Source organism: Crocodylus siamensis, chromosome 9, assembly GCF_052110815.1.
Source record: "Crocodylus siamensis isolate JL-2025a chromosome 9, ASM5211081v1, whole genome shotgun sequence".
NCBI lineage: Eukaryota > Metazoa > Chordata > Crocodylia > Crocodylidae > Crocodylus > Crocodylus siamensis.
Genome location: NC_143403.1, coordinates 1,398,211 through 1,411,007, shown reverse-complemented (window position 1 = coordinate 1,411,007; position 12,797 = coordinate 1,398,211). Strand labels below are relative to the sequence as shown.

The 12,797-nt window shown below is 61.5% G+C and overlaps 1 protein-coding gene across 1 annotated transcript in view; it reads left to right on the top strand.

The window, feature by feature from the left end:
* WWP2 (WW domain containing E3 ubiquitin protein ligase 2) overlaps window positions 1-12,797 on the top strand; it is a 42,260-nt gene that overhangs the window by 6,563 nt on the left and 22,900 nt on the right. Inside the window, exons 5-8 of the mRNA XM_090063367.1 lie at window positions 3,807-3,944; window positions 4,816-4,912; window positions 8,899-9,026; window positions 10,130-10,346. Of these exons, the coding sequence (XP_089919493.1) occupies window positions 3,807-3,944; window positions 4,816-4,912; window positions 8,899-9,026; window positions 10,130-10,346 (580 nt within the window). The remainder of the gene's footprint in view (window positions 1-3,806; window positions 3,945-4,815; window positions 4,913-8,898; window positions 9,027-10,129; window positions 10,347-12,797) is intronic.

The window sequence follows — 12,797 nt, the reverse complement described above, 5'->3', positions numbered from 1 at the left end:
CCTTTTCTCTGCTTCAGGGCCCAGTCTCTTGGTCCCTCCCATGGCTGTTCATCAGGGAGCTGGTATCTACTTGAAGCCTGTGGGCTTGCCGCCCCCAACAGTGGGTCAGTGCACAGAGGCATGGGGAGGGGAGAGGGACTGCGCAGCCCCTTGCACTTGCTGACCAGAAGTTGAGATGAGGGGGGGCAGGTGCCACCTGTGACTCCTCCAGCAGGACTCACCCAGCACGGCCTGAAATGCTTTCCCACTCCTGCCTGATCAGCTTTTCTGGCCCTCAGGCTGAAGGACAGAGGCTGGAGCAGCCCTGGCATTGGGGGCTGGTGACACAGCTTGCCGCTGGCCCTGAGAATGAAGACTCTCCCTCTCGAGTCACTTCTTGGGTGAGAGCCCAGCTTCCCGCTGTCTGCCCAGCACTGCAGAGCCCCCCGTCCCCCTTTCTTCCAGATGGTTATAGGGTCTGAGCTGCCCTGGCTTCCATCCTCCGAGCAGGGGGCAGTGTGCTCCGGGGCCAGGCTGCTGGCTGGGCAGCAAAGCCCATTGGGTGATGGCTGCCAGCCACTGCCACGGCTGTGTCTGAGCTGACTGACCTTGCATCCAGTGCGAATGCAGAGGGTAGGACCCTCTGCACAGAAAAGCCCTGTCTGAAGCTCCCTCAGTCTGCATGTGAACTGGCCTGGGCCATCCCTCTGCAGAGAAGAGGTCCTCGGCTGGAGCTGCTCCCCCCGCTTCTAAGTGGAACGTGTTGTGATGCTCATGCCAAGAAGCCGTGTCAGACGCGTGCTGTCACCAGTGCTCCCTGTGGCTCCTGGCTCAGCCCAGAGCCTCTGTTGTGGCTTCTGCTACCAGCCCTGCTCCGGGGACCTGTAAATCCACTTAATGGTCTGGATGGGAATTCCAGATGGCCTGTGCTAAATGAGAGCAGTGATGTCACGTGCAGGGCACCCGCAGCCACTGAACTGAGGCCGTATTCAGGCCCAAGTAGCCCCCGGCCCCTTCCCAGAGTAGCAACCCCATGTGGCTCTGGCTCTGGCTGCTTGCTGGGACACAGGCGGGCTTTGTGCACGGCCGGTCGGGGACCCGCTCTTGGCGTAGCAGCAAGGTCCCTTTGTGCGTCCCGCGTGCTGGGAGGAGATGCTGAACGGGAGGTTCTGCCAGTGTTTATTTTCCTTAAGCAACCAATTTGGAGATGCTTCGCCTTGGCTACTGAGCCATCTTCAGCAGCTTCGCAGTGTGGGCCTGTGCGGCCCCCATCAGAGCAACTGCCTGCAGCCAGGGGACAGAGCCCCAGTGTTTGGTGGGACGGGGCTTCCTGAGGGCTGGCAGAGGCAGGAGAAGCCGGGGACGAGCAGACTTCTGCTCGCCGCAGCATCCTGTGGGCTTGAGAGCATGGGGAGGTGCATCGGGGTTCACCCCTTTGTGCTGCTGGAGAGGGTGAGGCCAGACACATCACTTGCCTGGAGTCCCGCCGGGGATGGGGCCAGTGATGGGGCCTGGGGGAGCTTGAAGTCTTTAGACAGTGGCTGAACAGCACATCACATGTGGGAGACTTCAGTTGGGCCTGGTGGTCTCCAGTCCCCTGGGGCCAGCTGCACAGTAAGCAGGGTCTTGTTTCTCCCTACCCTGAGCAGCCCGGGGTTGGACCTGGCACAGGGGGCAGGAGAAACTGGCTGCCAGCCTAAGACCAGGATGCCCAGCTCTGTGCAGCTGTGGCTTTCCTGCCTGCCAGTGACATGCTTTCCAGCTGGGAGCAGACGCTGGCCTCGCTGGAGACAGATGTGCCTGGAACCGAGCTGCCCTAGCTCCCGTGGCAGTCCATGGGAGCCCTGGCCCAGGCTGCGCAGTGCCTCTGGGGCTAGGGTCAGCTCGCCCCCGGGCTTGGCCCAGCTGGTGCCAGTGATGGGCCTGGTCGTCCTGTCATTGGACAACTGGGAGACTGGCAAACCCGCTGCAGCCCCGGGCTGTTCCTGTCTAGGGCTTATTGCCTCTCCTGAGTGCTGAGCTGAGCTCTGTCACTTCCCCCTTGCCCCCTTCCCCCCCTTGCTTCCAGTCTGGTGTCACCTGCAGGTTTCATAGGGCCCTCAGCCGTCCCCAGAATGCCTCAAAGCAACTGCTCCGCAGCCGTGGTGTGGGCAGATCCAGGTGGTGCAGGACAGGGCAAATGCTGGTGCTGCCATTATTACCCCACCCGGCGCCCTAGAGTGCCATACAGGGTGGCGCTTGGCCTTGTCTGTGGCACTGGCTGGCAGAGCCGTGAGTGGTCCCTTGCTGACAGGGAGGCAGTGTAGATGGGCTGCAGGGGTCCTGAGTGCAACATCCGCAGTGGGGAGCGTGGCGGGGGTGCAGGGAGCGTCCAGCCTGGGAGCAGTATGCGGCAGAAAGCCAAGGACGCGAGCAGCTAGGAGAAGGGGAGCTATAAGTATGCCTGGATGTGCCAGCCAGACTGCTTCTGGCCCCCATCACAGCGCTGCAGCCTCAGCTGCTTGCATATGTGCATGTGTATGTGGGTGCCCCACCCGCTTAGTGGGCCCTGGCCCAACCCCAGCCTGGTGGCTGCTGCAGGGGGAGGCTGGCTGCTAGAGCAGAGCGGGCACGTCACTGAGTCATGCGTGCGCAGTACAAATATTATCTGAGTGAACTCGTCGGGAAGTGTCTGGGGCAGAGTCCCAGGCCAGGTCAGCCACATCCCTCCGGCTGAATCAAGGCAGTTGTGTTCACGTTTCGCCATTGCGGGCGCTTGGCAACGAGCAGCTGCCTTGCCCAGGGTTAGGGATGCTGGTCCGGCTCCTGGCCAGCTTCGTGGTTTGGCCAGGGCCATGCAAGAGACTCTGGGCAGGCAGCAAGAGGGCCTTGGGCTGGGCAGTGCACAGCCCCTGCTCCACCCCTTGCTTGCGCAGGGATCGTGCTGCTTTCTGCTGCGTGGGTGCTGCAGCAAGCTGGCTCATGGCCTGGAGGGTGCTGGGAGAGGCTGCAGGTCTCTGTTCTTGTTATGGAGCAGTTCTCAGAGATGCTCAGCCTCGCCACGCTAATGGCTGACACTCGCCGTCCTGGGCCTACCCGGTGCCACTCTGGCTGTATAGGGGAGAAGAGTAGAGCTGTGTTCACAGGACAAAGCTGAGGTGGCCACATTATGCAAGCCTCAAGCTGCTGAGCACCCTGAGGGCCAGTTCAGAGGGTGTGCAGGCAGTGTGGAGCCCCTCACATGCCAGGCACATTTTGCCAGCCTGCCCTTGGGGCTGGTTCCTGGCTGGGCCCAACTCAGCAGGTCCTATTAGTGCCTGGCACAGGGCTCACTTGCCTTCCTTGTCCAGGATATCTGCCTTGTGCTGGTGCAGCACAGGTCATGTCATGGCTCCACGTAGCCCACGCACCTCGAATGGGGGGTCAGTTCCCTGCTGCCCTCTGGAGAGGGTGAGTCCCCCAGGTTTCCAGGAGCAGGCTGGGTAGTTGTTGTCTGTCTAGGATGGGCCAGGAGCAATCCTGTGTCTGTGCAGGGGTTGGGCTGCAGGCCCCTTCCAGCCTGCAGCAGTTCTGTGAAGAAGCCGTGGCCAGTGGGAGCAGCTTCCTGGGCTGGTTGGGCACGCTGGCTGGGGCTGCATGGGGTGGCAGCCTGTGCTGCTGCTGCTGCTGGTCCTGGCGCTGCAGATGCCTGGGGAGGTGATTTCCTTGTTGAGCCATGCAGGGAGAGGCCACAGGCCAAGGCTGGGGACTGGAACCCCTTGGCAGTGGTTGTGCCCCCTAAGTGACAAGCTGCCTCCAGCGGCAAGTCCAGCTCAGTCTCTTCCTCTGTGTCCCTCTGTCTCCCATAGTAGAGAACACGCAGCTGATCCTGAACCTGCAGACGGAGAACAAAGGCAGCGTTGTCTCTGGTGGAGAGCTGACGATTTTCCTGGACGGGCTGACTGTTGATCTGGGAAGCCTGCCTAATGGCAGTGCTGTGACAGAGGGTGAGTACCGCCCATCTCCACCAGCAGGCCGCAGCTCGGAGCACGAGGTGGTGAATGCCGGGGACAAGGCTGCCGGGCTGAGATGGCAGCTTGGAGGACCTGCCAGCACATCCCCAACCTGTATCCTCTTCCAGAGAAGGCTCCTGTCCCGGCCTGCGTGCCCACAGGACTCAGCCCAGCTGCTGGGAAGTCTTCCTGGGGAGGGCAGCTCCAGGCCTACCATGGATGTGAGGGCATAGGTGTCCTTGGGGCCCTTTGTCCACAGCAAGTCATGACCTGGAGTCTCCCTGTGCTAGAAGGGTGCAGAGCGAGGACAGGTGAAGGGACCCTGGCTGAGAAGCCTTGCAAGGGGACAAGTAGAAGGCATCAGACATTGGACAGTGTTCCTGGCCTGGGATGAGGAGGTTAGGGGCGGACTCCCCACGCCCTGACTTGGAGGGTGTTTGCCTGTTGCTTGTGCTGGGTTCAGACCCACAGCAAGTTGCGGGTGCCAGCACACCCAAGGGCCCAGCATCCTCAGCACAGGGAAGGGTTCTGCAGGCCAGGAGTGGAGCCACATGTATGGGAAGCCCAGAACTAGTCAGGGTTGCAGGAGCTGTCATGGCATGAGTTCCTTGAGGCCTGGCAGAGCTGCATGGTGGGATGTAGCCCAATGCACACCCATGCTCTTGTAGGCCCTGTGCCCTTCGGCAGGTCTTGTCCTTGAGTTCCCTGTGCAGAGGCCCCGGGAGGCAGGGGACACTTGCTCATTGGTGCTTTCCCTTGGACAGGCAGCAGCTGTCACACCTGCCATGGGTCCTTACCTGCTGGCCTGTGTGCATTGATATAGCGCTTGTCTGCTTTCTCATTTCTTTCCCCTTTAATTGCCCAGGGTCCCAGCTGCCCGGACAGGACTCCAGCAGCACCACGGCAGCTGCAGAAAGCTGCCACCAGCCCCTCAGCACCAAATGCTTCGGCAGCAGGTCCAGGTAAGGGCCTGGGCAATGTGCACTACTAACCCATGGATGGGGCAGGTGGGGGTGTCCTGCAGGAGCTTGCAGTGGAGATGTTGGAAGGCTTAGGGCAGGGGCCCGTCTGGTGGGGATGGCTGCCCTGAGGCGAGAAATGGGCTTCATGTACCTGGCCTCTCAGGAGGCATAGGCAGGACTGAGTCAGCCTTTCCCAAGCACAGCGCAGCCACCTCCCTGCAGCAGTGAGGCACGTGGAACCCCCAGCACGTGCCTGTCTTTGCCGCGGCTGGTCAAACACCTGAGGACCGTGGGCAACCCTTGCGGGTCCGTTGTGTGCTTGGCATTCGGGCCTGGGGCAGAGGTGACGTGTGATTCCACCGAGATCCTGACCGCTTGTTAGCAGCTCAGGCCCGGGTCATTCTGGGCCTCATTCTGCAGGGGTCACAATCCGAGTGTGCCAGACCTGAGCAGTGCTTGGCTAGGAGGCCTCCGCTGTGGCTGCAGCCACCTTGGCTGGTGAAATGCTCCCCGCAGGGCGCTGGGGCTGGCTGTGCTGTGACTTGTGGCAGAAGGTCCAGTGACTCATGTCAGGCACTAGAGATCCCACAGCACTTCTTGCTGGGTAGGCATGCATCTGCCTGCATCCAAGTTTAGGTATCTATGTTCTGCCATCTCTGAAATTCAGTCCTCACTGAGCATAGGTGGACTTCTGCATGCTGTAAAACAGCTGTTGTGGCTGCTGTTTTGGTGGCAAGAGCGAGCCCTGCACACACACGAGGGAAGCTTGGGAAAGGCTCCATTTTCATGTACAGCAGGATTTATTTCCATAGGCTCAGTGAGTGCTGCAGACCTCCCTGAAAGGCTGGATGGAAAGAAAAGGGTTACTTGTCCCCCCCAACCAGCTCTTTCTGCCTGGCCTTCTCGAGGGAAATTGCTGGGTCGTTTTCTTCCCAGCACAAGCGGTGCCCTGGGAGCTGCTGGTAAACTTGGGCTTGGGGCGTGAAATTCCACAGTCAACTGTGCGAAGAGAAAATAAAGAGGCAGTCATTTGTGCTGGGGGAGAGGCTGTGAGAGGCTGGCGTTGTGTGAGGGGGGCTGTACTGACCGTGGGGCAGTCCTATCTCTAGTTCTGCTCCCTGCAGCTGGCCGGCTTTCAGCACCTGGGTCTGGGTGTGGGTACGCAGGATTTCACTCCCTCACCCTGGTGCTCGGGGGAGCAGCACAGGTTTAGTGCTGCTGCTTTGTTGGGGCTGAGGCCTTGCTCCCTGGCTAGTGATGGCTTCTGGGGACACCTAGAGCCAGCGCCACTGGGTTGCTCTTCTCCCTGCCTCTGGTTATCCCACGTAGCCCTGGACATGCCCCAGCACTTCGCATGAGGCTCTGCAGCCCTCCCAGCCCCAGAGGCTGGCAGCGAGGCAGCAGACAAAGCCTGCCAGACATCTGGGTCACAGGCGTGTGGTGCAGGGGTAGCGGGAGATGATAGCAGCAGATGATAGCAGAGCTCCTGGTGTCTGGAGAGTGCTCCGAGGGGAGCAGTGATGAGCACAGCTGGGAGGCTGAGAGACTGCAGGCCGGTGCAGGGCTAGGGTGTCCAGCAGCCTGTTCGCACTAGTGAAGCGCCTATGTCCCCAGCCCATGGCTGTCCTTTAGGGAAGAGTCCCTGGCCCTGCCCCATGAGCACCCGCTCTGCCCAAGGGCAGGGGAGGCTGGCGCTGCTCCGTGCCCAAGGCTCTGTGTTGCCGCTCCCTGTCCTGCTGTCTCGCATGGACCAGAGGAATTTCTCAGCTCCACATTCCTGGCCCTGAGGTGTGGCTCTGGGGCTGTGCCTCCCGTGCTCCACCGCTGCCCTGGCATGGGCTCCCTAGCGCTGCTCCTGCCGGCCCAGAGCTGGGTCTGCCGTCTGCCCTTACTCTTCCCAGCTGCCCTGCGGGTGGCCTCTGGGCTGGGTGAGGGCCACGGCACACCACGGCCGCTGCCCCGAGGCCATGGAGGAGCCCTCTCTGTCTGACTCTGAGCACAGAGAGGATTAGGTTAGGCAGGACCCCAAGGAATGGGGGTCTGGGACTGGGCCTCAAGACCTGCCAGGTGGATGAGGCTGGGGTTCTCCTCCCGGCTGGTTCTCGTGTGTGGGTGTGCCGTGTGAAGCCAGGGGCTGGCACCTGCCACGGCTCCCAGCACCGGTCGGCTGCCCGACAGCACTGCGACTTCTGCCAGCCTTGGCCCCACTCCCGCCCCATGGGTGGCTAGCAGGGCTCCGAGAGCCCGTTCCCAGCACTGCTCAGCCTTGTTTTTTCCCTGCTCCTATTTTAAGTGCTTGTTCCCAGCCCAGTCCTTGTCACATGGCTCCACTGGGTGTGTTTCCACGCTGCTATTAAAAGACAATGCCCAGATGGGAGCGTCCGTGGGAGGGCCAGGCTGGCAGCCTGGCTAATTTGGGCCTGGTGACCCTGTGCGGCCGGCTGGCAGCCGGAAAACATCCTGTTTTGGTTTCTAAAAACTCTCCAGGCAGCTTTTAGCTGCTCCGCACAGAGCAGGGTGGAGATAAGGGCCCATCATGTGCCTGAGCATCTCTATGCCCGGGGTGGGGGGGAGGGTGCGGGCTGCCCATCTGGGGTCAGAGCTCTGTCCTAGCGGTTTCTGCTCAGTGAAGCTGAGCCTCAGAGGTGTGCAGTGGCCTTTGCTCCAGCAGGCCCGAGCTGCCTTGGCCTGCTGAGCTGTCCTGCCAGCCCTTTGCAGGCTGTGGGCAGCTGAGAAGGTGGGGGCGAGGTGTGCAAGGGCTCCCGGGGTGAGGACTGACTGCTGGGGCCAGGGAGGGGCAGACCCCTGGCTCCCCTGCCCTCAGGGCCAGGCCACCCTCAGCTCTGCGCACAGCTGCTGAGAGCAGAGTGCCCGGCTGTCCCCAGGGGCTTGTCCCAGCTCTGCGGGTGTGGCACGATTGATGTTCTGGCCCTGTTGCTGCCAAGCTGCCGCCCTGCTTGGCCGAGCCCGGAGACCTCTGGACACATGGAGAGTTTTGCCCTTTTAAGGGGAATTGCTTGGCTAGAATAAACCAGCCCTTTATCACTCCTCTGCCCTTCCCCCCTCCCTGCCCTCTGCTGCCAGCATCTCCGGCCTGAGCAGGCTGAGCTGGTCCATGGGCTGGGGCCGAGGCCTGGCTGCTTCGTCCCATGCCGGCACAGAGCAACGGTAACAACAGAGTCTACTGGAAACTGCTCTGAATGCAAGTCCATGTGCACAGGTTGGCATCCCCGTCCCTGGCTCGGCTCCTGCCAGCCACAGGTCCACCCCACTGCCCACCCTGTTTGTGCTTGTGCTCCCTCCAGCAAGGACAGCTGGGCTCCATGGGGACCTTGGGGTCTAGTCAGCTCCAGGGAAAGGAGGTGATCGTCTTGTCTGCCCTGCAGCCCAGGGCCAGTGTGTCAGCAGTTACAGCCACAGCTGCCTCTCAGCTTGCACCATCAGCACAGCCCTGGGCTGAGACTGGCAGCTGTGGCGTTTCGTAAGCCAACGTCCCACTCTTGCCAGGGGCCTGGACTCGATGATCTCCTGAGGTCCCTTCCAGCCCTAATGTCTATGAAATCATTACTGGTACATGGTTTTTTCCCCAGAGCTAGCTCAGTCCAGACAGGGCCTCTAATCATGTTTGTGTAACCAGGGGCCAGGCATCCCAGACATCCCTAGTTGGTGACTGGTAGGTGAAGACTGGGAAACCCCTGGGCCGTGCCCCAAGGCGCCTCTTCCTCCAGGAAGGGCTGGTGTCAGGAGGACCGTGCAGGCATACGTGACTGCAGAGCAGCGGGTCTGTCAGAGGGCAGGGTTGGGTTGCCTCACAAAGGGGATGGTCAGCAGTTAGGATCTGCCAGAATAGAGGGGCTGGCAGGGTGCATCTGGGGGAGAAAGCCTGGGGACTAAGCACAGCCCCTGGGCAAGAGGGGTGAGGAGCTGCCATCCCAGGCCAGGTGCCCCTCTCACCCACTGCACTGCACGCCTCTACCCACATACAGGACGCACAGACACGCGGCAGGAGCAGCCAGGCAGAATGCGGGGAACGGCGAGGCCAGCCCCAGCACCAGGACGTGGCACCGGCAGCAAGCCAAGAGCCAGGGCTACGGCAGCACAGTGAATGGCACAGGTGAGATGTCCTGAGCAGAGGGCAGCTGGCGAGCGGTGCTTGGGGCACCGGTGAGTGTAGAGGCACTTGCTGCATCCAGCTTTCTCTGCACCGTGTAGTGCGGCCCATGGCTGCCCTTGTTTCACAGGGGCTGTTCCATGAAGACCAGTTCCCAGCATGCCATGCAGTGCCGCTTCTGCATCCAAATAACCAGTCCGCAGCCCGTGCTGGAACCCGCGCTCCCCCCAGGCTGCTCTGTCACATCCAGTGGCAAAGCTCCTCCTCCCACCTGCACCTTGCTGGCTTGTGTGCCACGTGGACACAGCCTGTCCCTGCAAGTGCCACGGTTGTGGACCAGCCAGGCTCGCTGCCACAGAATGGGCCCTGGACCACCCCAGGTCCTGGCCCTGGAGCCTGGTGACACCCAGCATCTGGCCTCTGGGCTGAAACTTCATGCAGACAGGGTGGGTGCACCTTCTGCCCACCATTGAGTGTGTGTGTGTGTGTGTGTGAGCACCAAGGCTGCCCATGCCCACCCTTCTGCTCAGAGGCAGAGCCCAGGCTGGTAGAGGGTCGCAGGGCTGCAACGTTCCCATGTTGAAAAGGGGCCTGAGGCTGTACGTGGATAGGAGCAGGCAGGCAACATCCTGCTGGTGGATGTGCTGCCGGCTCTCTCCTCCCTTCAGCTGCCCCTCTTGGTCCCTGTGGCCTCCCTGCCCTGTTCAGTGGAATCCAGCGCCAAATGGCTGTATCAGGCCTGGGCAGTGTGCTGAGCCTGCCCTTCTCATGATGTGTACCAGCACATTTTTGGCCTCTGCCCTTTGCCTGAATTCACCTGGGCTGTGGGGAGGGGGAGTGCAGGAGAGGGAGTGCCATCATCTCTCTACAACCCCCCTCCAGTGACGTGTTCATCCCACTTGGCCTGTAGATATGGGGTGCAGGCAGCAGCACCAGGTCCTGGCTTGAGATTTTCCCCACCCATGTGGCGCTGGTGTCTCTCCTTTTGCAGAGGGCTGCAAGCTCCCTGAACATGGGGCTGTGAGGGTCCCAGCTTGGAGCTGGGGTTTCAGTAGCAGCAAGCCACCCCTTCCCTCCTTGCTGATCTCTGCCCTCTGCCTTTCCAGTGAATGGCGACTCTGCAGGGGCCACCGACACTGAGGAGGAGCGGTCTGCAGCGGGCACAGCCTCCGCACCAGCAGTGGCAGTGAGTGTGACAGCCAGCTCCACAGCAGCTGCCCTGCCTACTGCAGCTGTGCCCAGGGAAGCAGAGGAGCCAGCCTCTGGCTCGGGCACGCAGCAGCCCCAGGAGGCCACGCAGGCCCTGGAGGCACTCCCACCTGGGTAAGTGGCTCTGTTGCAGGCCTTAGGCTCTCTTTCAGGGCAGCTGTGTCCAGAGGGTGAGACTCTGCTTTGCTTTGCAGGGTGATGGTGCTAGAGACCCCCAGCTCACTCAGAAAGGTGCTTTGGGCAAGGTGACCTGTGGGCCCCTTTCTGGAAGAGCCAGCTCTCGAGAGGCTAGTGAGGCGGGAGTCTGGGTCCGGCACTTGGCAGCTTCCCAGAGCCAGCTCGGAGTAGTGCAGCCTGACAGCTGGGCCCTGCCCTTCCGAGGAGAGTTGTTGGGGAGTAGCACATCCTGCCTCTGTGCCAAGGCTAAATGAGGTGACCCCTGAGGGCCCTCCCACCCTCCAGCCACAGAGCATGAAGAGGGTCTGAGAGCTGCTCCTTCCTTGCAGCTGCAGAGAACTGCGCACACACACGTCAGGTGCCAGGGGGGCGAGAGTGGAAAGCAACCGAGGTCGCTGGCTCCTGCTGCTGCTTTCAGGAGGAGCTGTCGGTCTTGGTTCATTCCCACATGACGCTGCCCCCACTTCAGCGGCACAAAACAACCCTGTCCCTCTGAGCCACGTGGCTGAAGAATGGTTGTGCCATGGGGAGTAGGGACACGAGTCCCTCTCGGGCTCTCAGGGGGTGTCACAAGGTGAGTTTGGTGGGGTCAGGAGAGGAGCGTGGAGCCCCGACAGACCCAGGGCAGGGTGGAGATGTGATACAGAACAATGGGGCTCCCTAGACACCCCAGGACAGGAAGCTGGAAAAATTGTAAAGGAGCCCTTGGAGATGGGGGAATGCCTCGCTGCCCTGTCGCTGTAGAGCAGGGACGTCTGCACTGAGCTGGCCACCCTGGGCAGCAGAGGGGATCAGGGAGAGGCCTCCCTAGGATGCCTCGGCAGCACAGGGCTTGGCAAGAGCGCCAGGCAGCTCCTGGAGGCAGCGTCGCCAGCTTCACCACGTTGCTGTACCAGAGAGCGCGTCAGAATTTGCTCTGCCTCCACGTGGAGTCCTCTGCTCCAGCTGGCTTGGAGTCCTGTCCCAGGCCACTGCCTTCTCTCCCTCCCTCTCTCCCTCCAGGTGCCAGTGAGGGCCCCGACCCCAAGCAGGAAACATGCAGGCCCCAGGGCAGGAACACGGCTTTCTCACACCCTGTCCTGCCACGGTGGCTTTGCAGGGGCATCTGGGGGCAGGGCTGAGGAGAGGAGACGTGTTGCTGAGTGTGGTGTCCCCTGGTTAAAGCTGTATGACCGTCTCTGAGACGGGCCCTGCTCAGCGCCTGACCCCCCAGCTCCATGTGGCACTTCTCCTCCTGGACTCCAAGCACCGCTGTTACTTTGGGGCATGAAGGCAAAGCAGCCAGAGGGGGTTGAAAGGGAAAATGGCCTCCCACATTTCCTATGGAGCGAGCTGTTTATTTTCCTTTCGCAAAGCCAATGCCTGGAAGGTCAGGGCCTCCCTCGTGTGTCAGTCACAGGTAATTAGGGTTAACGGCTCAGTGCGCCTTTATGCGGGGTGTGTGAGGGTTACTGTTCTCGGGGCTCGGGCACTTCCTGTTTCCAGGCAGCTGGAAAAGTCCAGCACTCTGAAAAAGGTCTTTATTTCAGCTGGAGCGTGTGCCTCCCGCCGGACGGCCTCGTTCTCCTCCTGCCCCTGCCGGTCCCAGGTGGCAGCGGGCATTGTCTCTCTCGGCATGCGGAGGTAGCGCATGCTTCACGAATGGGATCTGTGGAGGCCTCTAAAAAGGGGCTGGGGGGATGCTGCAACCTTGCACCAACAGGCTGTCCAGCCACCCCCCCCCCACGCATTGCGGAGCCGGGCCAAAGATGGGGTTGTCGGCCAACCAGGCCCAGCGGTGGACCCCTCTTGGGGCAGAGGTGCGCACCCAGCTCTGCTGCGGGAGGCGGCAAAGGCTCAGCTTCTCCGTTTCTCCCCTCAGTCTGAGGGGCTATAGAGGCAGCTATGCTGCTTTTGGGGCTTTCCCCGTCCCCCCGCCAGCTAGAGGAGCAGCCGGGGTAGGATCGAAGCGCTCACTTGTGCCCGTTACTCAAAACTTGCACTGGGCTGGAGTGAGTCGCCTACCCTGTGCTCTTGAGCATGGAGCCTGGCATGTGACCTCCTGGTGCAGACTCTGGGTCAAGAGAGGCTGGCCTGGGTTTCGAGGGCACTGGTGGCCTGTTTCAGCTCCGGAAAAGAGGTAGAGCTGCCCCAGACCAAACCCAGCCTGATGCTTGGAGCCTCAGGCATGCCTTAGTGGGGCAGGACAGAAGTGGAGGGGTGTCCAGCAGTTCCTGCTCTGCTGGTATGGCCCTGTGCACCACGCTCACGGCCCCAAAGCCCAGGGGTTTGCATTCCCATTGGAGGAAGCCTCCCCAGGTTTCCTTGGAGAGATGCAACAAGTCTGGTCCTCCTCAGCAGCCCCGAGATGTTTCAGCTCTTCTCAGGCGTACCCTGGCAGATGCCCGA